Raw genomic sequence first — 21977 nt, forward strand, 5'->3', positions numbered from 1 at the left:
GTTCCTTGAGTTCTGTCCTTTCGCCCATTTCCACGTGAAACACTCTGTAACTAACTGCTGTCAAGAGAGGAGCCCAAAACATTAATAATAAAGCCACATTAATTGCGAACGAGAACATCTCCAGTGGTTTCCAGCTGTTCTTTCAGTGAGCCCACACTTGTAGAACAAGAGCACATAGACATGGCAGCTATGCCACCATCCCATGCCTCCCAGCTTAGGAAAGCCCCAGCTTTTCCACCAACACCCCACCTTCACCAACAGCTGCTAAACTTTCCTGTGACTCAGGAAAGAGACATGCAGGTAAGGCCACAGAGCCTGCCTGGGACAGCCAGCCCCCTGCCCCTGGCCCTAGCATGGTGTCTAGTAGGTCCCTCCTGGGGAACATCTGGGAGTCTTGCACAGCTGGCTGTAGCAGGGAAAGCAGCTCCTGATAATCCAGTGAGGAGCCTAGCATGGCCTGTCTGCCATGCAACACCATCACTCCTCACAGTTCCCAAATCACGCATTCCATTGCAGCCCTCTGCCTGTCCCTGCACTTCTCGGGAACTCTGCCCAGCACCGCTGGCACTCTCAGGGCTGGAAGGGTCTCTGGCCCTGTGGCAGGCAGCACACCTGTTGGCCTGGGACCTGGGCCCAGGCATGCCAGGGATTCCATGCCACCTGAGCCCATTGCAGCAGTTGGGATTTTGCACCTCTGCAGAACTCCGACCTGACCTCCAACGAGGGAACTCTGTTCCAGCTGCTTGTCAGAAAATGGGGACAGCTGCTGCTCTGCCTGTGCTGGAACGTAGTCAGGAGAGGCTGATGCCCAGTTAGTTCTGTTCCTGCCTGCCTGTCCCCAGAAGGAAACAATGGCACAGGTGGATGCCAGGGAAAGAGAAGCAGGTTCTGTACTACCATCCTCAGGAGACAGGCCCTCATTGCTACAGAGCACACCACAGCTTGTGCAGGGTCGGATGGAGAGCTCAAAGTAGCTGCCAAACCTGATGCTTATGGGAGGAACCGTGAACTGTTACCATAAACCAGGAACTAACTATTACCACACACAACTACTTTTCAAGTAAATTAGCATTGTTTCTGGCCATGCTCCAGCTAACCAAGGTCCTGTGACTGCAATGCATTTCCCAAAGGTGTGCAGTGAAAAGCATCAGGCTCTGTAGGGACCAGCACCTGAGAGCCACATCTGCCACCCCACAGGGCCCTGGCTCATGCCCCTCTTGGCAATGACACCCAGCTGTAGGTGCTCTTGGGTCCATCATGGCAACTGCCCTGCCCAGGCACTGTCCCCTGACAGAAACACGCAGGTCCTGGCAGGAGATATGGCTGGTGCTCAGCAGGGACGTGGCTGCCGGAGCAGTGCTAGTGGCAGCAGGTACCACAGGCCACTGTCCATGCCACAGCAAGGGCTGTGGGCAGTGCCCAAGGGGAAATTTCACGCTGCTCAGTCATCTCTGGTCCCTCAGCCAGTGCTGGGGCCGTGGTTGGCTGCAACCCCATGGCCAAGGTCTCTGTGCAGATCTGTAATGCAGGAGAGCAGAGCACAAGGCAGGCACAGCCTGCTGGAAGGGGATTGGGGTGTGCCCCCACCCAGTGCTGCACTCTGGGCAGCTGCATGACTGTTCCATTTCCAGTGCAAGTGAATATGACCTTTCTTACGTGCCCAAACTGGCAGCTTGGGCATGAGGAAAAGGACATAACACCCAGGATGTCCTTGAAGTGATGGTAATGTGCGGACCAAGTGAAAGGAGCTGAACACACCATCCCAGTGTCTTCATTCTACCACAAACCCCCCATGAGACCTTGGAAGCCAGGAGCTTTTCCCTGATATGACCAGTTCTGCCATGCAGGAAAAAAGTTTTTTTTTCCTGGCCTGAAGTCTGTACATTTATTCCAGGTCTGACTGCAGCTACAGCTGCTCTTCCAGGACAACAGAGGGTGAGCAGGGCTTACTATTCCAGGCACCTGCAAGCTTTGGCACATACACACTGCTGCCAAGTCAGCATCAGAGACAGAGAGACACTGGACCCACAGCATAGATTTACTGTGAACACACATTGTCACAACACAGCATAGAGATCTTTGGGCACAGCTTCACAAAAACACAGATCCTAGCTATAGACAGACACGCAGACTTGTCCATAAATACAGGAGGAGTAGGAAGCACAGCCCTGGCCGGCACTCAGGATGCGGCAGGGACACCCGTATCAATCTTGCCCTCAGGCTTGTGCTCACAAGGCATTTACATAAATAGGCATTAAATACTTTTCATTTTATATATAATAAAGATTTCTCCTTATTGGTTTCTAATAGTCCTGAATTGTCAAAATAGCAGTTTCTTTTAACCCCTGTCACCAAGACTTCAGAGCTGTACCCTGCCTGATCCTTGGGGATGAGAAAAAAAAACCTGTGTGTGTCCTCCCTGCACACCTCTCTCAGCCTGGATCCCCAGGTTCCTGCCTGCCCCAGCCCAGCAGGGAAACATCCAAGGCCACACCAAAGGAATGTTTCCTTGCAAGCGGCAATCAAACCTGATGTGCTCACTACCCTTCGTCTCCATGCTCATTCAGAATGCTTTCTGCTTCTGCTAGTTTTCCTGCTACAGACTCTCTGGACCTCATTTTGGTGGCCAGCAGTGGGAATTGAGAGGGGAAGAAGGAAGTAACAGAGAGGAGGTTGGTGGTTGTGATGGATCTGATAAATTTGGGCCCAGAATGCCTTTCTCTGAAGGCTGTGGGCCAAAAAGTCTTGAGGGAGGATCTGTCCCCTTTGGACTTACCACCTAAAAGCCTTGGCTGTACCAGAGTCCTTTAATGCTGCTGTCCCAGTGAGCACAAAGCCCTTGGGATGCCAGTGCAGCACCATGTCCCTGCTCCATGAAGGTGCCATGCCAGTACCAAGACTGCATTGTTCATTTAAAAAGGCAAACATTCTTCCTGAATGGCAAAGAGCTGGCTTGTGTAGGAGGAAAGCAGTCTCTTCCACACCCCAGAGTGTGGCCCTGGGATGTGGCTTCTTCTTTGCTACAGACTGCCAGCTGTGTGAGGTGCCATGCAGGAAGTCAGGCTGCTTTCAGGCTGCAAGTGCTTGCAGTGTGCTGTCCAGTAAGCCACTAATTTTGCTGATCCTTCTGACACAGCAGCTGCAGTTCCTCCAAGTTCTTCTCAGGAGGCAGTGGCTGCACTTGGCACAGGTGACCAGAGAGGAGCGGGTCTGACAGAGCACTGTCCCCCAGCAGCTCCTTGCCTGTATGCTCTGGGTGTAACACCTCTCCCAGCAGCTCCTCTTCACAGGGCACCAGGATCTCTTTGGACATCCCAGACTGATCCAGGTCAGTCATTACCCTGATAGACCCCTCACCTGGCTTTGCTGTCTCCCCAGCCAGCCTCAGGTCAAACCCTTCACCACACTTTGGATTTCCTATGTTACTTGGTGCTAACATTTCCCCAGATGATTTTTCTTCATCCAGCCCCGCCATGCTCTTCTCTTCTGGGTTAGCATCCCCCGCTGTCAGCCCCTCCTTGCACAGCTCCAGGATCTTGCCTGGCTCTGGGCCGTTATTCCACATCAGGGTCTCTGGGGCACTTGGCTCTGCTACTGACAGCCCAGACACACTCCCCTGCATGTCAAGCCCTCTGCCTGGAGCTTGACTCTCTTCCTGCTCAGGGGACTGGCTAGTCAGTTGCTCCTCACTTTTTGGGGGGCTGATGGAAAGTTTCTCAGTGAAGCTGAAATGAGCACAGTTGTCCACAGAAGTTGGGGAGGATGGGCCTGCACTGGAGACAGTACTGGAGGGGCCACTGCTGTCTGCAAAGAGAAAGAAAAATCTTAAAATATGTAGATGCTATTTCCCCACCCAAACTGTCACAGTCCTGCTGTTCTACAGCCAAGAGGTGAGGGCTGTCAGTATCCCAGGTGACCTGTCAGGGGCTTGCAGCTGGTCTTGGGCATTTCTGGCAGTTCAGCTGATGAAAACCCAAGCACACAGAGTACAATTCCATCTTGTAATCCAGTGCTACGTTGGCATACAGCCAAGAGTGGATTCTGCTGTTACTGCACAAAATGTGAAGTGTGATGTTTGGCTTCAAAATAAAAACTAATTTATTTTATTCCCTTACTATTATGGAACAATCCCAGCTTCAGTTTGCTCCTTCTGGTTCCTGACATACACAATCCTTGAGTGTTGAGAGACAGTCAACACTAGAGAAAAAAATACTAATTCTCTACTAATGCCTATTCTTGCCTTATATTGCACAATAAACAAGACTAGATAAACACCTAGATTGTATCTAATCCAATAAAGGAGGAGAATTAAACAACTGGCTTTAGCCAGACTGGTTTCCTGACCTTGCTGACTTGACAGACTTCCCTCCCTGCCCATCCCATTTGCCCCTGCCTGAGAAGGGAGCACACTCACACCAAGGGGGCTTATCCGAACGCTGGCGCAATGGCAAGGATGATGATGACAGGATTCGTTGGGACATAAACGGGTCTCCTGGTATCTGGCTGCCAATCATTGAATCAAACAAAGCTTCAAGAAAAAAAATACACAGATCAGTAATATTCCAACAGACATAAAGGAATGGCTTGTAGCCCAGCAGTCATGAGCAGGTGCTCTGGGAAGAGCTAAAGACCAATGCCAATTCAGAGCCATGCCCACCCATCAGCTCCTGGGAATCTGAGGCTAAGATTTCCAAAGCTGGAGTTTGTATCCTCATCACCAAACTCATCAGCTACAGACAGACCTGACTGATTATCTGTCAAGTAAGTGGCCTAGGATAGCTCTGAGCAGGGTCCCATGGCTCATTTCTGGGATAGAACACTCTGGGACAGGCTCCAGGGACTGCACTTATCTCCAGTCTTGTCAGGCTACCCTGTCCTGAGAATGTAAAAGACCAGGAGTGCTCCTTGCCTCGACAGAGACAAGCCCAGCTGACCAGTACCTGCAGTGGACTGGACATGCGATTCGCTGCAACTCCTGCACACAGCTGTCAGGAACTCGTTGACCTGCCGCAAAGAGAGGGAGTTGTGCAGGGTCTCCAGAGGGTAAATGGTGGGAACCATGGAACAGCCTTCAAAACCTGGAAAGAGACCCAATCAGAAAATGAATAGAGGAAACAGCAGGGTAAATCCATGCAGGAGCACTCATGGCTGAAGGAGCTGGGCACTTTGGGAATCAAACAACAGGCACACTCAGGCCTCAGGTCATCTCTTCTAGCCCAAGAAAATCACCACGAAGCAATCCCATGCAGTAACAGATCTGAAAGCAAGCACCTGGGTACACATGGAGGGGAGAGGAGGAAAAGTATCTGGCAGCTGCCATTTTTGTTGCTGAGCTTGGGATACTTCAAATACACAGCCATGACAGAGAACTTGGCACAGAGCTTGGCACAGTGCCCCCACTTACGGAAGCCAAACAGAATCGAAGTAGTGCCAACAGAATTTCCATTAAAGAGGTCCCACCAGTGGTGACCCCCTGCCTGGCACAGCCCCCTCTCCCCACAGCAGGGAGCACACACTGCGGCAGCCGCAAGGAGCCACAGAACCTCCCTGTCACAGCAGCCCCTCGTGCACCCCTGACAGGCTGTGTCCAAAGGAAGGGCTGGGTAATGATTTGAATTATTTGTCCCCTTAACTAGACTTCACTGCCAGCAAACCCAGAATGAGCAGAAACAGGCATCTCGGCATATAACAGACACTTGCTCAAAGCTAAGCTGCATCACAACCATTCAGAATAAATCCTTTGCTACTCAAGCCAGCAGAGTATCACAGCACAGTATCTTCCTCTTCATCCCAGCTTCCTGGAAATGCCTTGTGGAACCAAGCCAACCTGAACTGTCAGAGGAGCAAGGAAGAAATAGATGAGTCTCTGGGTATATGGAATGAACCTGCTTCCTGCTCTGCACCTCTCAAGTTTAATAGCCTCTCAACTCCTCAAGGTTGGGCTTTCCATTCTGTGACTCCCCAGTCTCCTCCAAGGACCTCAAAAAGACTCTGGAAAGGAACTGCATTTGTTTCTACAGAGAAGGAAAAATGCTTTGAAATGCAAAAAGTAAGAGAGTTCTTGATGCAATCTGTGGCAGGATGTCTGCCTAGTACAATGACAGGATAAAACTGACCCCTGCAGCTTGGCAGCACCTTAGAAGAAGCCCTGGAGCACCTGTTTGTGTACAGCAGACAGTTGCTCCAGTCACCTCCAGGACAGGCTCTGCTCCAGCACCCTCACCTAACCCAGTTCTGCAAGAAGCAAGGAGCATGAGCCATGAAGGTGTTCACTGCAATAAATAACAGTTGATGGAGATAAAGAGTCCTCCAGAGAGTTCATGAGATTATTTATGCCACAAAGGGCCTACAAACATAATTCAAGACAGGAAAGATAACAAATCCTTGGCTAGGATGAAGAAACGCAAGACACAGGAAAAAGACCACATTGTTCTGTCTGCTGCTGAGAAGTCCTGAGAGTGGAAGTGCGGAGCAAGGAAGAATACACATTCTTTATTTTCTCAGAGGCCTCCTGCAAGACAGTGCTGAAGGAAAAGAGTGAGGGCAGAACTTAAAACAGTCATGAGATATAGTTGTGGAGCAGCTCAGTTTGAAACTAATGTCATTTCACAACAGCATCTGGTTTGAGAGGGGTCAAAATTGGCTCAGGTAGTGGGGTCTCCAAAGAAAAAAGAAAGTGTAAACATAAGATAAGGCAAAGCAATGTTGTTACAAGATACGCTAGGGGCACCAATGGGGATATACCTGTATCCCCAAAGTGCCAGGTGCCTCCTACGCAACTCTGCACAGCGTGGCAAGACTGTGGCACTGCACTACTCCTGAGCAAGCAGAGTAAAATGGCCAAAGTTTCCTCTTTCCAGGTGAAGGAGTTCTGTGTTCAAGGAATTCCTCTCATTTGTGCAGGGGACCCCACACCGCCCTAGACCTGCTGAGGAGAGGTTGACAGTGGTTCATGCTGCCACAGCACAGCTAAGGCAGCAGCTACCACTATGGATCACAATCCATATGTGTCTCCGGTGAAGGGTCCCACCACTGCTGTACCACACACAGTTAGCAAAGAACCAACACCTTTGGGAAGGGGCAAGAAAAATAAAATGTGAGAGCAAGCCACAGGAACCATCCCAGACTGACACCTACCCTGCGCTGACTGTGCAGCTACTGCTGATGTTCCCCCAAACCCTTTCCTGAAGGGCAGGAGTCTGTGATGCAGACAATGGCATGAGAAATTGGACATAATTCCATCCATTTTCTACCAACATCCAACAGCAGCCCCAGAGGAAGTTCTATGTGCCACTGTTCTGTATGCCAGCTCTTCTGAAGTGAAGAAGCATTTGACCAGTCTCAGCACAAACAAAACCACTCACCAGGCTCCTCTCTGACATGCATGATCAGTCCAGCCCTGTTTTCTTGGACAAATTCCAACATGCCACATGTATTGTATATGTAGAGTTACAAGTCTAGACAGCACACGTGACAGTCTAGTCACCTGCCCCAAACATCAGTGACCCACAGCTCAGAATTGCTCCAGACACTGTGTGTCTCTTCCATATTCTCATCTCCTCTTGAACTCACTTAAGCTCCCAACATCCCCAGGTACAGTGGTGTGGAGCCTGGAAAAAAACCACTTCTGTCCAAAGTGTCTCAACTCACTCCATTAGAAACCTTGCTCCTGGAACTACACGAAACTGTGGATGGCCACCCCTCCCCTCAGACCACTACTACAAACATCCTTCCCAGATTTCTAATTTCACAAATTTCTACCTTTTCCACATTGTCTCAAGTGGTGGTGATGGTCAGATCAGAGCCCACTATTTAATATAAGAGTTTGGGACGGTTTCCCTTTGTAATTTAAATTTTTTTACATTGAAAATCACTGCTACTTTCCTGCTCATCATTACAGGGCTGTTCTCTGTTTGTCCATAGCAGACCTTTGACTTCAGTACCAGTGTGACTCATCACCAACATGAACTTACTTCACACTATTCTTTTCCCCAGCTACGACCACACAAGTTCCCAGACATTCCTTCAGAGCTCCACTGTCCATCTTTTCAACTATGGATGCCAGCTACATTCTTTTGACTCACTGATTCTATCTTCTAATTCATGTTTCCTTTGTGTGGATAGAAGTACAGTGGAAAGCCAAGAGAGGACAGAAGAATGCAGTTTTCACAAGGAAGAAACCTGGGCTGTCAACTACGTCTGCTCTGAGAAGAGCTGCAGCAGGGATTTGTGAATCCCAAACACATCAATGAACTGTGGACTGGGAAAACAGCATGAACTCAATGGTGGAGATTTGATTTCCAGCAGGGAGAGCCGCTGCACTGGTAAGGTTTCAGCTAAGGAGCACCTAATGCCTGTGTTTGGCTGTGCTGGGACAGGATGCATCTCCCAGCAGCCTGCTGTCTCCAGAGCAGGCTGAGCTCACCTCCTCTACCCACTCGAGCTCATAAATACGCCCAAGACTTGCAGCAGGGAAAGCTCAGCCCTGGCTCTGGAGCAGTCTGCTGTGATCCAGCATCTCTTCCCTTGAAGCAATTCTGCTCCTCTTTAGCATTTGTTGCCAGGAGACGAAGGAATTGTCCTAATTACAAGTGAAAAGCAATTAACTGTCTCCAAATTGCCTGCTCGACAGAAAGGGCCATATCAAGGGAAAACAGACTGTGTAAGAAAAATTCTTATCTTCCAGGCTCTGAAAATGCTCAGTCCTGCTGCTTCACTACATGGAAGGCTGCACTGTCTATGCCCCTTCCACCTGTGGGTCTGAATGGAAAAGGGGGTCCATGCATCACACCACACAGCTCAGCAAGCCACATGCTCCGAGCAGCTCCTATGGTGCAGGTAAACCACAGCAGCCAGCCCCACCTTGCTGCCTCATTCAGGGAGCAGCAATCTTTCCACCTGTGTGAGAAGCACCAAGGCCTCCATGCACCAGACTTCCTGTCTGTGACAGAGGCTAAAAAACACCAGAAAAACAGCAGCAAGCTTTGATTTATAACATCTGGATTCAATGCTGAAGTCGCCTACCTCTTCCCACCAGAGACAGGACACACTGAGAGGCCCTATCAGGCAGAAAAGATGCCATGCAGTGCAGCCACACAAAAGCTCAGCTCTACCCTGTCTTAACTCAGTCTCTCTAGATACAACACACCTGCAAGCACTCACTTCCCCAAAATTTCCACAGCAAGTTCACTCAGCTTGTGACCAGCTGCAGCACCTCCTTAATCTCCTCTTCCTATACTCTCACTATTCACTTTTCTCCATTACTAAGGGGACATCCTGTGGCAGCTCACCAAGACCTGCACAAAGCATCCTGCCAGCAGGGCATCCCATTGATAGGAGCTCAGCACCTACCCTGAAGGGAGTTTAAGGGCTTACCCCGGCTAAACGAGGCAACAAAGAATTGCCAAAGATGGAAAGTGCAGTTACAGCCACATGGGGAGCAGTGGCTCCATGTGGGAAGGCTTCTCTGCCTAATGCTCCAAAACTGCTGGTACAATAGCTCACACAACTTGCTGCAGCAGCAGCCCAGTGACCTTGGGGATTTGGTGAGGGAAACTCTTTCCTTTTTTTAGAAGCAAAGCATACTTTGCACTCTCAAGCAGACAGTGGTCCCTGCTCAGCTACAAGAGCATGGGACAGAGGCAGCTGCAGCGTGCAGTACCGTAAAGACACTCCAAGTCATCCTGCCCTGAGATCAGCCAGCTCCTGAAGAGGCGCAGGTGGTAGGAGCACTGCTGCAGGTGATGGGCTAGGGTGGCATCCAAGGAGATGGTCCGGCTCGTGGAACAGTCAGAGGAAAAACGGCGTAGCAACTGGGCAACGTGCTGGTGCTCCAACACATCTGGAGGAAAGGGGCCATAGAGAATGAGAGGAGAGGGGCAGGTACAGCTGGGGACAGAGAAACTGTGGAGATGTAGGGATGGAGCTGCCAGCACCAGGGCTGCTGGGTGAGGAGGACCCACACCACACACTAAGCCAAATCCCTCCCACAGCGAGCAGGTCAGGAATGCCCTTAAGAGTTATGCCCCCCAGTAACAGCAGGGCAGACCAGACTCCCACCCAGCCCAGGCTTCGCCCAGCTGCAGCATCGGGCAGTGTCTGAGCAGCGAGGGTTCATCTTTGTAAGGGAAAACCTGACAAGTGAATAAATTTTAGGACACATTCCAAGTCCAATGCAGTTCAGGTTTGGCTAAATAAAAAGATGAGGCTCAGGGCCAGACTCGCCCTCCTGCAGCTGAGACAAGAAATCCAACAGTGCCAAGACTGCCAACAGTCATCTTGCATCCAAGGACAGCCAGGGACCTCAGCGTGGGGAGGGAGCAAATGGCTCAGTGTCAAATGAGCAGAGGCTGTGCAAAGGACTGAGGGACAGCAGGGTCTGACTGACAGCCAAGTGCTGAGAGTGTAGAAGAACAGAGGGAGCACAGAAGCTCAAACCATCTGGCTTGATGCTGTGCTTGACCACTAGCCTGGTTCACCCATTCCATTTCACCACACCAAAGCAGCTATCCAGAAACCAAATCCAGACTCAGAGCTGGGAATGCTTTTTGCATTCAGTTTTTTAAGTGGTTCATGGGGCAAACATCCCTCCTGCTCAAAGCAGTGCCAATCTTAGACCAAATATCCCTGACTTTGAGGTCTCACCTGCTGGACCCGTCTTTGTTTTCTTGACTAAGAAGCACTTTGCAATCAGAAATATTAATTTGGGTTTTCAGAGAAACACGATGCCCAGTTTCAACCTATCATATTTGGAGCAGGGGCAACTGCTTTATAGCATGTCTTGGGAAAGGCTGGAACTTTGTACAACTTAGCAGGCAAGCTAGAACAACACATCCTGCTGACATACACCATGTGAGCTCTGATGGTTCCAGACAAATACAGACAAACCAAGCAGTTGGCCACTCTGGAAAAACCAAACCCAAGCAAACACAGAGCATAGGCTCCCTCTAATTTTTGAAATAGTAAAGCCACAGTGAGCTGCCTTTTCCCATTTCATCCTTCCCAAAACTTTGATTTTCAGAACAGTCTTCTGAATTTCATTTATCTTCCAGATTACACCAAGCAGGATGTCTTCATATTCACAAGCTGCCTTGATCACATCAGTCAGAAATACTTGGTAGCGTTCAGTGATCTCCTTGGTTCCAACTTGTCTCAGCAGCAGGAGCCATGCAAGAGGAGGGGTGCTGTGAAACCTTTTTAAAAGCATCTGTGCAAGAGTTGGAGAGTAAACACTGGTTCAAGGCACCTGCTACAACAGAGCTAGTGGCCTGTAACCTCACGGACTCACACTTTGGTTGTCAGGTAAGTAGCAACATGGAGCAGAGATAGTGAATTAGGAGAAGTTCTGTCAGAATCTGTCACCAAGCCTTTCCAGAGATACAGGCAGGATGGGGTGAAGCAGGTGATTGCCACCCCAAGTAGCACGATGCCCATCAAGCCAGCACCTTCCACCAACAGCAGAGTAAGAGCTCTGGAGAGACACAATTCACCGGGTAATGTCTGCAGAGAAGGTTAGCCTACCTGTGCCAACATCACCATGCCTGGAGGAACCACAGGACCAGCCTAACAGAGAGGTTTGACAACAGGAGGCCATAAGGCTATCAGTACTGACACGAAACACCAGTTGTACTTCCTTCTTTCCTGCCATACACTAGGCCCTTCCAGGCGACACACAGCTGTCCTAGTGTTATCCTTGTTTTCATTCTGCAAATCTCAAGTCTAGAAACTGAGGACCTAAGCTGCTGATGCTTCATTATACAGAGTGGGCATCAGCCCCCAATCCAGTGGTATTCTTCCCCTGATCCCCACCCTTCGTGACAAAAGGCCTTAATGTCACCGTGGAGTTAAAGGCTGCTTTAGCAGTGCACTCACAGAGCCATGGCTTTTGCTTTTTCACCTGGAACAAAAACACCTCGGAGGAGAGCAGAGGCACCACTGAGAAGTAAAAGGGTATGAGTGAGCACATTAGTCACAAGGACACAATGGAGGAAGGTGAAGCATGTTTGGACACCAGATACACAAACACAAAAAAACACAAGAAGGCTGAGAGGAGAACAAAACTGAAGGTGAGCAAGGGGTTAGAAGTGTGAGGGAACATCAAATCCAGAAAGCAAACATACCATTAGTCGGATGCTTTGCAAACGACACAGAAAATCGTTTTACGGCTGGCATAGACAAGAGCTCTGAGGAAATAAAAACAGATCATCTCAGTTAACAGCCTGCTTCAAAGGCTCCCCCGACCTTCATACATTTGAGTACGCTTTCAGGTTCACCTTCCTGACCCCCGCAACAGCTGCTCCCACTGGCACTGCACTAGCACCCAACACTCCGCCTGTGAGTCAGACTGAAGCACTCTGCATCTCCCCAGTCCCTGCACCACTCTGCCAGGGTCTCCCCGACACTACATAGCCAGCCACACTCTCAATCCCTCTCAGCCAGCAACTCACACCTCCCCTCCACACTAGGCTCAGTCCAGTGCAGAATGCAGCCAGGCCATGCTCGCAGCCACCACAGCACACATCCCGGCAAGCAGCAGCACCACAGGAGGATTGTTCTCAGGATTCACCTCTGCCCAAGGAAAACACTGTTCTGCAGAGGGACTAAAGAGTTCCAGCACAGGTACAGCTCAAAACAACCTCTTAATGCAAGCTATACAGAGCTATTTATGAATTTAAAGGTAAATCACCATAGTAGGGAAGAAGCAAAAGACCCATGAAGACATGCCTCTACAGTTCTCTGCTCAAAACTTTTCAGTACAGGGGAAGCTTTGGGATACACCTGTCAGAGTGCTCCTTAGCCTCCTCCTGACCAGGCCCCAGGCCAGGTCCAAGCTCTCCTATACAAACCACATATCAGAAAGACCATGCAAGGACAGACACTGTGCATCTAATGGGGTGCAAACAGATAGGCTTTAAAGGACATGGATTAGGCTCCATATGCACACACACACAAAAAAAACCTACCCCAAAAACCATAAACTTGTTTTTCCCCACACTGGAAATTCCTCAGCTATCATGAAAAAGAATGGCCTGGATCAGACCATCTAAATGTAGGATTTGATGTGAGACCCCAGCCAATCATACCTTTTGCTGCTATTTGGGATTTTTCAGGAAATAGCAGACAACCCTTTTATTTCTCTTTCATGTTTCATGCATCCATTTTCCCTAGCCCACAGGGTAGGTATGCCTGTCCCCCTCATCAGTACACCAATGCATGCTCCATACCCACAATGTGTTCCTATAGCTACGTGCAGCAGCTTGGCCAAATAATGTATCTAAACCAACTCTCACTGAAATTTCCTCCATAAGTATACCAGCCCTAAAAATTGGTTTTCTTTCTTTAAACTCAACAAACAGCATGACAATCTTCCCTACACATGCAATCTCTTGGAAGTGTCTAAGCCCTGTAGCTCCAGTCAGCTGGTGACCATCTCTATCCCACCCAAACCTCCCCTTGCCCTGAGGGCACATCAACTGAAATGGCACTGACCCAGTTTACTGGATCCCCAGCTTCAGACAAGCCAACTTGAAACCACAACCATCCATGGACCTTCCCTCAGCTTGATGTTGAGAAAACTTTCAGCTGAAGTGTTCTTTAGCCCTCCTCCAGTTCCAAGCAAAAAAGACTTCAGAAATAAGGGCCCTTGAAACTTCCCTGGAACAAGGCAAGTTAACATTGGTGAAGTGCTACATGCCTCACATCGCACCTTGAAAAACTATGGAAGACTTCATGCAAAAATGTGCTGCTTTTCAACGTTATATAAAGAGTGTGGAAAAGGCCTTGAAACAAATGTTCTCCAAGAGTCTGCTGTAGCTACAGTGCCACTCATTGACCGCAACCACGTGTAGTGATGTTTGGATTCAATTCCATTGTTCAGCATTTCAATAGTGCTCATTGAAGCAGAAACATGTAGATCAAGGGTTCATTTCACATTCCAAATTACCTTCCCCAAAAGCTAAATGCCCTTCTGCTTCCTCCTTGTTTTTCCCAACCACCTTCCCTCCAAATTGCCCTTATTGCAAGAAGGCACTGGCAGCACAGGGTCTCAGGGCGTGCCAAGGAACATGAAAACAGAGGTATAATACCAAGATTTATAATTCTGAGCTGTGTTAGACACATACTAGTCAACTAAGTCTGCATTTTAGATACTCGAGGGTACAACTGCATCTCAGCACACAGAGGCCTTGTCACTGAACTGAGCCTTATGCAGCAGGAGGCCATGGCCTCGAATGCCTGTAGCCTGCTGCAGGCATATCATCCTGCTACATAGCCTATAGAGACAGGCAGCCCAGCACCAGGACTGAGCAGGTTTGTTCCATGCCCAGCTGGGCACAGAGCAGTCTCTGATGCTTTTTCCTGAGAATCAGTACTGTCTTGGGCTTCCACTCCTCGCAGAGTCAGGAAACAACAGCAGCCAGCGCCTTTGTTAGCCTTTTCATAGGCTCCACCCTGGTCTTGTGCCAAACACCATGAGCTTGTTCTGCAACCTGTGAGTAGCCAGTACTTGCCGCCTGGAGCAGCTCAGACTGATACAGTGGGGCTGAGAACACTCCCACCTCACCCTCCCTGCCATTGTCATTCACAGCCCACTGTGTGCCACCTCCTCCCTGAGGAGGTGAGAACCAGCTCCCTTTCCTCTTACACAGGAAAAACAGCACAGGCCCCTAGTGTACATAATGGCACCTACAGAGTTCGAACAGGACTGAGAATTGGACAACCTTTCCATCCTGATTTGCTAGGTGATTTTCCTTGCCTCAAAACTGGACAAAAATCCAGATGAACCAACCTCCTGTCTTCCCCAAAATACTGCCTTAATCCTCTTCCCATCTTGAAATCCCGCAATGTTGATGTTCCTTATGATCCCCAAAAGAACGGGACTCAGATTCTGTATTGATTAAAACACCAAAAAGATAAGACATCCAAGACAAACAACCTTACATCCATCCAGTCAAATTCTGGGCAACCTTAGCTGGATTTCCAACCTTGTCAGAGTGTGCTGTGCAGACCCTGCCCGTGGAGCTCCTCAAATCAGTGCCCCAACAAATGGTATGTGAATCAATACTTAAGAGTCTGAGTTAGTGTCTTTCCTATTGGGACCACAGTGGACACTAGCACTTGTGCATTACACCTCCAGATTTCCAGGACAGCTCAGTCTGTCCCTGTGTCCCCACAACCCCCTGCTGCTCCCCGCACATGGCACCGAGTGCTGCTGGCAGGTCAGGCAGGTCAGCTGCAGCACCTGCACCCAAGGGCATAGGGCAACTTTTGTAACCTTGGCCCCAACGCCTTCACCAGATTGTCTTGGAGACTTTCCTGGCAGTTTTTGCACAGCTGCACAGAAACCAGACTTTCCAGTCCTTCTGCAGTACTTCATCCAAGCAACTCACTTACCTTCACATCTTTCAGGCATATTGCCCTTGCTTCCTGAGAGCTACCTCAGACTCTGCTGCATGCTCAGCCTCACTCTAGTGCCCATCTTATCCATGCCCACGCATTTCATTCTGCCTTTGGGATGGCTCCACCTGCCATGGGGCAAAGATTACTGTCCCAAAAAGAGCTTCATTTAGCATCAACAAGATGACCAAGGTAAGCAAGATGATGTGATCTGCTGGATTTCCATACCAGGACAAACCTATTTAATATCTACATCAATAAATCCCCCTTCACAACAGCAAGTACTATTAAAATATTAGAACAAAATCAGACGCCAGCAATAACACACATCAGCTTAAAACTCCTCTCACAATGTCAGCTCCTTTCTGTCCTAGCAAGGATCATGATTTCTTGGGACATGGTAAAATTTGTCATTGTAGATGTGGTGAATACATTCAACTGTCAATGAAGTTTTGACAGTTTCACCAGTCCAAGTCTGAGCCACAGGCACATCTTGAGACACCAATGTCCACAAAGTACCACCGTGCTGCCAGGGAACACACATACCGTCTTTGTATGTCAGGCTGCTGGCAAACTTTTTGCCATGGCTGCGTGCGTAGTCCTGGAGGTTGGGGGCACTGGAGGAGCCTCCCAGCACAGTGGTGCTAAACAGCCCGGTGCACTGTGATCCTGGAAAGGCAGGGAAGGTGTTAGTAACACATATCCACTGCATGCAACTACAGAAAAGCAGGGTTAGTCAAAGGATGAAGAATGAACTGGCCACTTCACAAGCAATTTCAGGAAAAAACATGATGTCTGGAAGCACAGGGAGGCCGTGTTCTCCACTCTGAATCCCACACCGCCAAATGCAGAGCAGGTAGCACAAAACCTCAGCACCAGGAAAGTTCTTAACTCTATCCAGGGGTTTACTTCTATTTGGCTTTATTGCCCTGACCTAAGGGAAACACCTTTACCCCCTTCCATCAGCAAAGCTACACACCTATGTCAGAACAGTCAGGACGCTGAACCACTGATGTTCATGTCACATAGGTTCATTGCTCTGCTCTCCTGCCCTTTCTCTTTGGAAAGCTATTTTTGCGTAGGCCAGTGACGAGAGGAAAGAACTGTCTGATCTGTGGATCAGCCAGTGTGGATTCATCTCCAGTCAAACAAGCAAAGTACTGTGACCAGAGGGCTTGTGCTCACGAACTCATACTTCACAGTCATGCTGTACTCAGTCATGTCTCACCGCTCCAGCATAGGAGCAATTGGTCTGTGAACAAGCCTTTCAAAGCACCAGATGTGCACACAGCACAGAACTTCGCCTAATCAGTGTCAAGGAACATGGCATGCAAAGTGGAGGGCAACCTGATTCCTGGGGCTTTGGCTTTGCTTCTCTAAGGCACAGTGCCTTCAAGACTGACTTAACTTTGTGTGATATTTAGGGAACACCAGGCATTTGACAGAGGATTCTTTCAGCTGACTGAGGAATGCAATCGAGACAAAACCTTATTCAGGGCCAGACACACCCACTGATGGACTGTAAATTCTCTGCTAAACACTCGTGCTGCTGCACTCTGTACTGAGAATATAGACTGCTCAAACCAACATACTCATACATAAGGCTTCTATAAACAAGCAGATTAATCTGGTACCACCTCGTCTGCCAGGGTAAAAAGCCTGCAACACTGTCTAATAGTATTTATCTGGAACAGTGCAACTGTTACTTCTGTGAAGGAGATCCTGCCTACATTGGAAACAGATCTTGATTCTAAAGCACTGCATCGAAGCATGGTTTAGGTTGGAAGTAGCCTGAAGTTACTTTCCCAACACTCCAGCAGGACCAACTCAGATCAGCTTGCTAGGGTTTGTCCAATCAAGTTGTCAATACCTCCAAGAAAGGAAATTTCACAACCTCTCTGGGCCCCTGCTCTAACATCTGGCACATTCATGGTGGGTGAAAAATTTGATGCTCTAAGCTAATTGGAACTTCTTGTGCTGCAACTTGTGTTCATTGGTTCTCCACCAACCAGCATAAGGTTGTGCAGATAGTCTGTCTCTGTCCCCTCTGCAACCTCCCATTTAGGTGATGAAAGATTATTAAGGTCTCCAGTCCCCACAAGCTCTAATCTGAAGAAGCATGGCTCTCAGTTTCTCCTCCAACGCCATGTGCTCCAGGCTTCCCATCCATTTCCACTGCCTCCCAGTGGGCTCACAGTGCTGACACACACACCCTCCATGCCCCAGGGAGCCCAGGGCAGGACAGCAGAGCTTCAGGCACTCATGAGAGGTGAACACACAGAAAGAGCTAAACCCTTCAGCTGGACAGTTGTACTCCAGCTGATGCAGCCTATCATGCCATCAGCCTTCCCTGGTATGAGGACACACTGCTGCTTCACATTCACTCATTGCCCTTTGAGACCCCAGCTCTCTTTCTGCTGAGATCCTTAAGCCAGAGCTTCTTTGGAGAAAACACAGAGATCCTGAGCATTGAAATGTCCTTGTACAAACTCAGGCTGAGCCGAGGAGATCTGCTCCAGTGGTGACCAAAAGGGTCCTTGTAGCACTGAACTGCAGCTGCTCCCTCACTGTGGCACTGCTGGTGGCTTTCCACAGCAGAGACCAGCACACACATGCTCTTGGACATAAAAGAACTCTTGCCTACAGGGTCACTGATACACAAGCCTTAGAAATTTTCCTCCTAATGCCTTAAATGGATGTAAAGTGCTGGCTCAGCATGAACTGGAATCTGTCAGAAAGAAAATGAAATTTTGTCATGCGTCAAGGAGGATGATGCTCCTAATTGCTCGTCCATGGTTTAAAAACAAACAACAACAAAGAACATCCAACAGACTCATTTACTGGCAGATAAAAATGGAGCATCAGATTTTTAGGACTGTATATCTTGACCAACCTTGTGCTGTTAATTATTAAGCTAAGGATACTCCAGTGTTTCAGCTCTCCTGCTGCAGACAGAGGCATGTCACTAGTGCCCTTAAGCCAGAAGAGAATTTACAAAGATGACTTTATGGACAACAGCAATTGTCTACAGTGAGCTCCAGAAGACAGCTGTACACAAAGTAACCACATACACACACACACACACACACATCCTAAAGAACACAATGGTCATTTGGGTTTAAATGTAGCAACACTTGCTAGAAACTACTGCATGTGCTGGATATTTACTGTGCATTTAATTGTCATATGTTCATTCAATGTGTCAGATGTCTAAAAATAGTCATTCTTGGTTCCTCTCTGGGAATCTCAGCACATGGCTTCATGCCACTGGCAGTGCACCATCTCTACTGCTTAAACAACCAGCAGTGATTTTACTCCATTTTGATGGTTCTTCTAAGCAAAGAAAGGTACCAAAACATCCCTAGGCTCCTCAAGCTGGAAACACATACAGTATGGTAAACAATCCACAGCAATGCATTGATGCTGCCCAGAAAAAAGTGCCACACTCCAAAGCACAGACAAAGCAAGCTGCAGTCACCTCTTTTCAAAGGAGGAATTTCAATTTTTAAATTACAGTAGAAGTATCATTCTGGAAGGTATGACAGTAGGGCAGAGCTATTGCAGAAGCTCTCTTGTGCTCCCTATTCTTGCACGCCTACATATATGAGGTTATACCAGGACAGATATTCCATTTTCCAGAGATGATGACAGCCAGGCACTGACTGGCAAGGTCAGGCAACAGGAGGAACACTCAGCTTCAGAAAACTCAGAAGTGCCTAAATGAGCCCTCTCATAACGCAGCTGCTGAGACAAGTATTAAAGCCAAAGTTCAAGCTTCCAGAGTTCTGTATTATCTCTTAGAGAGAGAGCACATTTCTAATCCCAAAGGGACAAGAAATTAGATTTCTGAACAACAAGCAGGAAAGGAATCAGGAAAATTCCTTGAAGAGCTTTACTTGTACAGGTAAGAGGCATGGTTCTTTATCACAGGAACACAGATACTCTAATCACCAACTGTTGCACAAGCTGGTGTGGTACAACAGGTCTCTCCTGTTCAATCCTTCTGTACCTGCAAGATTCTACAGAGGAGAACGATGGCAGGGCTGGAGGTCTACGTCACAGATCAGGTCTACCAGTTCCTACCCAAGGCTTTTACCCTGCAGAGCTTCACAGGTGGGAGAATAACCAGCACAAGCTTCCCAGCAAGGCACATGAAGCAAGATTCTGAAATTAAACCTGCCAGGATCATATTTCAGATTTTGTCACGAAGCAGAAGTAGTACTGTACAAAGGTGTAGAAAAGCAGTGGTCTTCTCTATTGCCAAAACAGACATCCCTCAAACACCTGGAAAAGGCTGTAATATCTGCTTTCCAGAGCACACGCCTTCTGGTAGTCGCACATCCAAAGAGTAAAACCAGTTTGCAGTACCATTTGATGTACTCAGTAATTCTCCAGGCAGATGCACTTCCTTGACTAAATGCCATTTCATAAATTCCCATATTCATCCATATGGATTCACAAAACAGCCACAGGTTTCTTCAAGTCTAAGCACAGCAGTTTGTCACAGCTCACTGAATCTCGCGGTGGCACTGGGAAAGGCAGAGGTAAGTGAAATAACACATTCAGAAATTACCATGGCCAAGGCTACTGTCCCTTTATGAAAATAATATACATCAGCCATCCCTATTTAGATTTTTCCACCTGGCTGGAAGCATAGCTGGCAGACTCCAGGGATACTTTCTAACCATTCAGAAAAAAATTTCTCTTTCCTTGGTAATAATTAGATTCCAAAGAAGCTGCTCATTCAAAAGTGGCAAAGAAATGAGCAGACCTTTTGAAGTCTCTTGGCTGCAGGTTGTCCATAAAACAGAGTGACGAGTCAGCACTGCTGCAAGTCTGCAGCCATGCCACAATGCTAAGATGGTTTTAAAGAAAAAGAAAGTGGGCATGACTTGGGCATTATCACCTCCTCTCTTCAAGACACAGGTTGCACCGCCATCTCTGAACCTCAAGACAGCAGAGACAGCTTTTCCAGTTTCAAAATAGATCTTGCTTTAGCAAAAATATTTCAGGAAGAATTTCAACTATTCAGACATAATTTAGGTTAGGATGACATGAATGGAACAGTCAAGGACAGAGAATGTCAAGTGCCCTGAAATATTCTCTTCCACTCACTACCAGAAGACGAATCACTGTCCAGGGACTTCAGCTTGATTAGAGGACTATCAATCATTATGCATGTGACACATCCCTTCCACACAACAGATCTTCATGAAGCAAAGGTAGAAATAGAACAGTCTCACACAAAGAACAGCTTTGCATATAAACTGACGTTCTGCAGAACAGAAAGCACACTAGTTCTCACCAAAAATAATCTCTTCCTACTAAGTTGAGGAACGGTGTAACAAATGAGAGCAACAGAAAAGCAGAGGCAAGCCCACAGGTTGGGAGTTTGCCCTGTTGCTCCCGTACTGGAAAAGAGGAAAAGTGCATCTTCTGCTGATAGCAGCTGAAGGAGAAGTTTGTACACAAAAGGTACTAAGACAGCCTCTACAGAGGTCTCAACAGCAACACTGAGAGAAAAATGCAAAACACACAGAGATGTACAAGGAACTCAAGCCAGATGTGTATGTGGAGACAGACTAATGCCCACAGAAAACAGAGAGGTACAACCGAGTAGGCTGGTTACAGGTCAGGTACAGTACCTAATCCACTTTGCTTCATCTCAGAAGACTGCCTGGAATAAGTGCTGAAGAGGCGATAACCTCCTGATTTAGAAGAAGATTCAGACAGCACCTGCAAAGACACAGTGTAATTAATCAGCATCATGCTCCAAGTCACCCACTGCTACCTTTATACATCAATTGAAGGTAAAGAAAGGTATATCTCTTCCGTAAAATCACCATTTTCAAGAAGCACAAAGGTAATCATATGCTAGGATTGTGATACTGAATGCTAAACTTTAATTTCAAGATTTTGTTGGATTGTGGAACTGTGGAAATTTGAAAAGGCGGGACTCATGTAGTGAGCATCTTTTCTCCCTAAACTCTTGCTGAGATCCCTGGGGCACAGACTTCCTTCTTTAGCAGCATATCCCCCTCAACTTAGTATGTGCCTATCACAAAGAGCCTCTGAGTGTTGCACGCAAAGGTGACTGTGAGTAACATACACCAATGGAAGACAGCTAACAAATACCTCAAATTTTAATTCTGCTGTTTTCTGGTTCAGAAAACTTATGGCAAAAATGCTTGTGAAATCTCTCTGAAAGGAGGGACAATTCCAGAGTACTCTGAAGGTACCAGTTACCTGCTGACTGTGACACTGGCCTTGTGACACAGAACAGTCTGGAAGGAGAGAGTAAAACTGAAGGTAAAGAAAGGTATATAGAACAGTAAAATCAATTTTGTTACTTCATCGGATCAGTGAATGGGACAGTTCTAAGCCCTGACAGTTTAAACATCCTGGGTGAATCCACCAGTGAGCAGGGACCCTTGATCAGCACAAAATCTTAGGTGGGTTGGAAGGATGAGAAACGTGGAGCTGCCTTTGTGAAAGGCAAAGGTTAGAGCCTAACAGAAGGCAAAGATGTCACCATAGCTAGGTGGTGAGGTTGCATGCAATCTCCTACTGGCTACACCAGTGCC

At 48.0% G+C, this 21977-nt stretch overlaps 1 protein-coding gene across 5 annotated transcripts in view; it reads right to left on the reverse strand.

The window, feature by feature from the left end:
- Positions 1–2022: 2022 nt before the first annotated feature.
- PPIP5K1 (diphosphoinositol pentakisphosphate kinase 1) overlaps positions 2023–21977 on the reverse strand; it is a 44213-nt gene continuing 24258 nt past the window's right edge. For 2 of the 5 annotated variants that reach the window (XM_066328089.1, XM_066328088.1), the window contains 7 exons: positions 21039–21129; positions 15940–16062; positions 12120–12182; positions 9662–9841; positions 4941–5078; positions 4415–4528; positions 2023–3804 (listed from right to left, as the gene is read on the reverse strand). In XM_066328089.1, the coding sequence (XP_066184186.1) occupies positions 3110–3804; positions 4415–4528; positions 4941–5078; positions 9662–9841; positions 12120–12182; positions 15940–16062; positions 21039–21129 (1404 nt within the window). In that variant the 3' untranslated portion in view covers positions 2023–3109. The remainder of the gene's footprint in view (positions 3805–4414; positions 4529–4940; positions 5079–9661; positions 9842–12119; positions 12183–15939; positions 16063–21038; positions 21130–21977) is intronic. The other 3 variants (XM_066328090.1, XM_066328091.1, XM_066328092.1) reach the window with 3 other exon arrangements.

The sequence above is a fragment of the Sylvia atricapilla genome, chromosome 13 (genome assembly GCF_009819655.1).
Source record: "Sylvia atricapilla isolate bSylAtr1 chromosome 13, bSylAtr1.pri, whole genome shotgun sequence".
NCBI lineage: Eukaryota > Metazoa > Chordata > Aves > Passeriformes > Sylviidae > Sylvia > Sylvia atricapilla.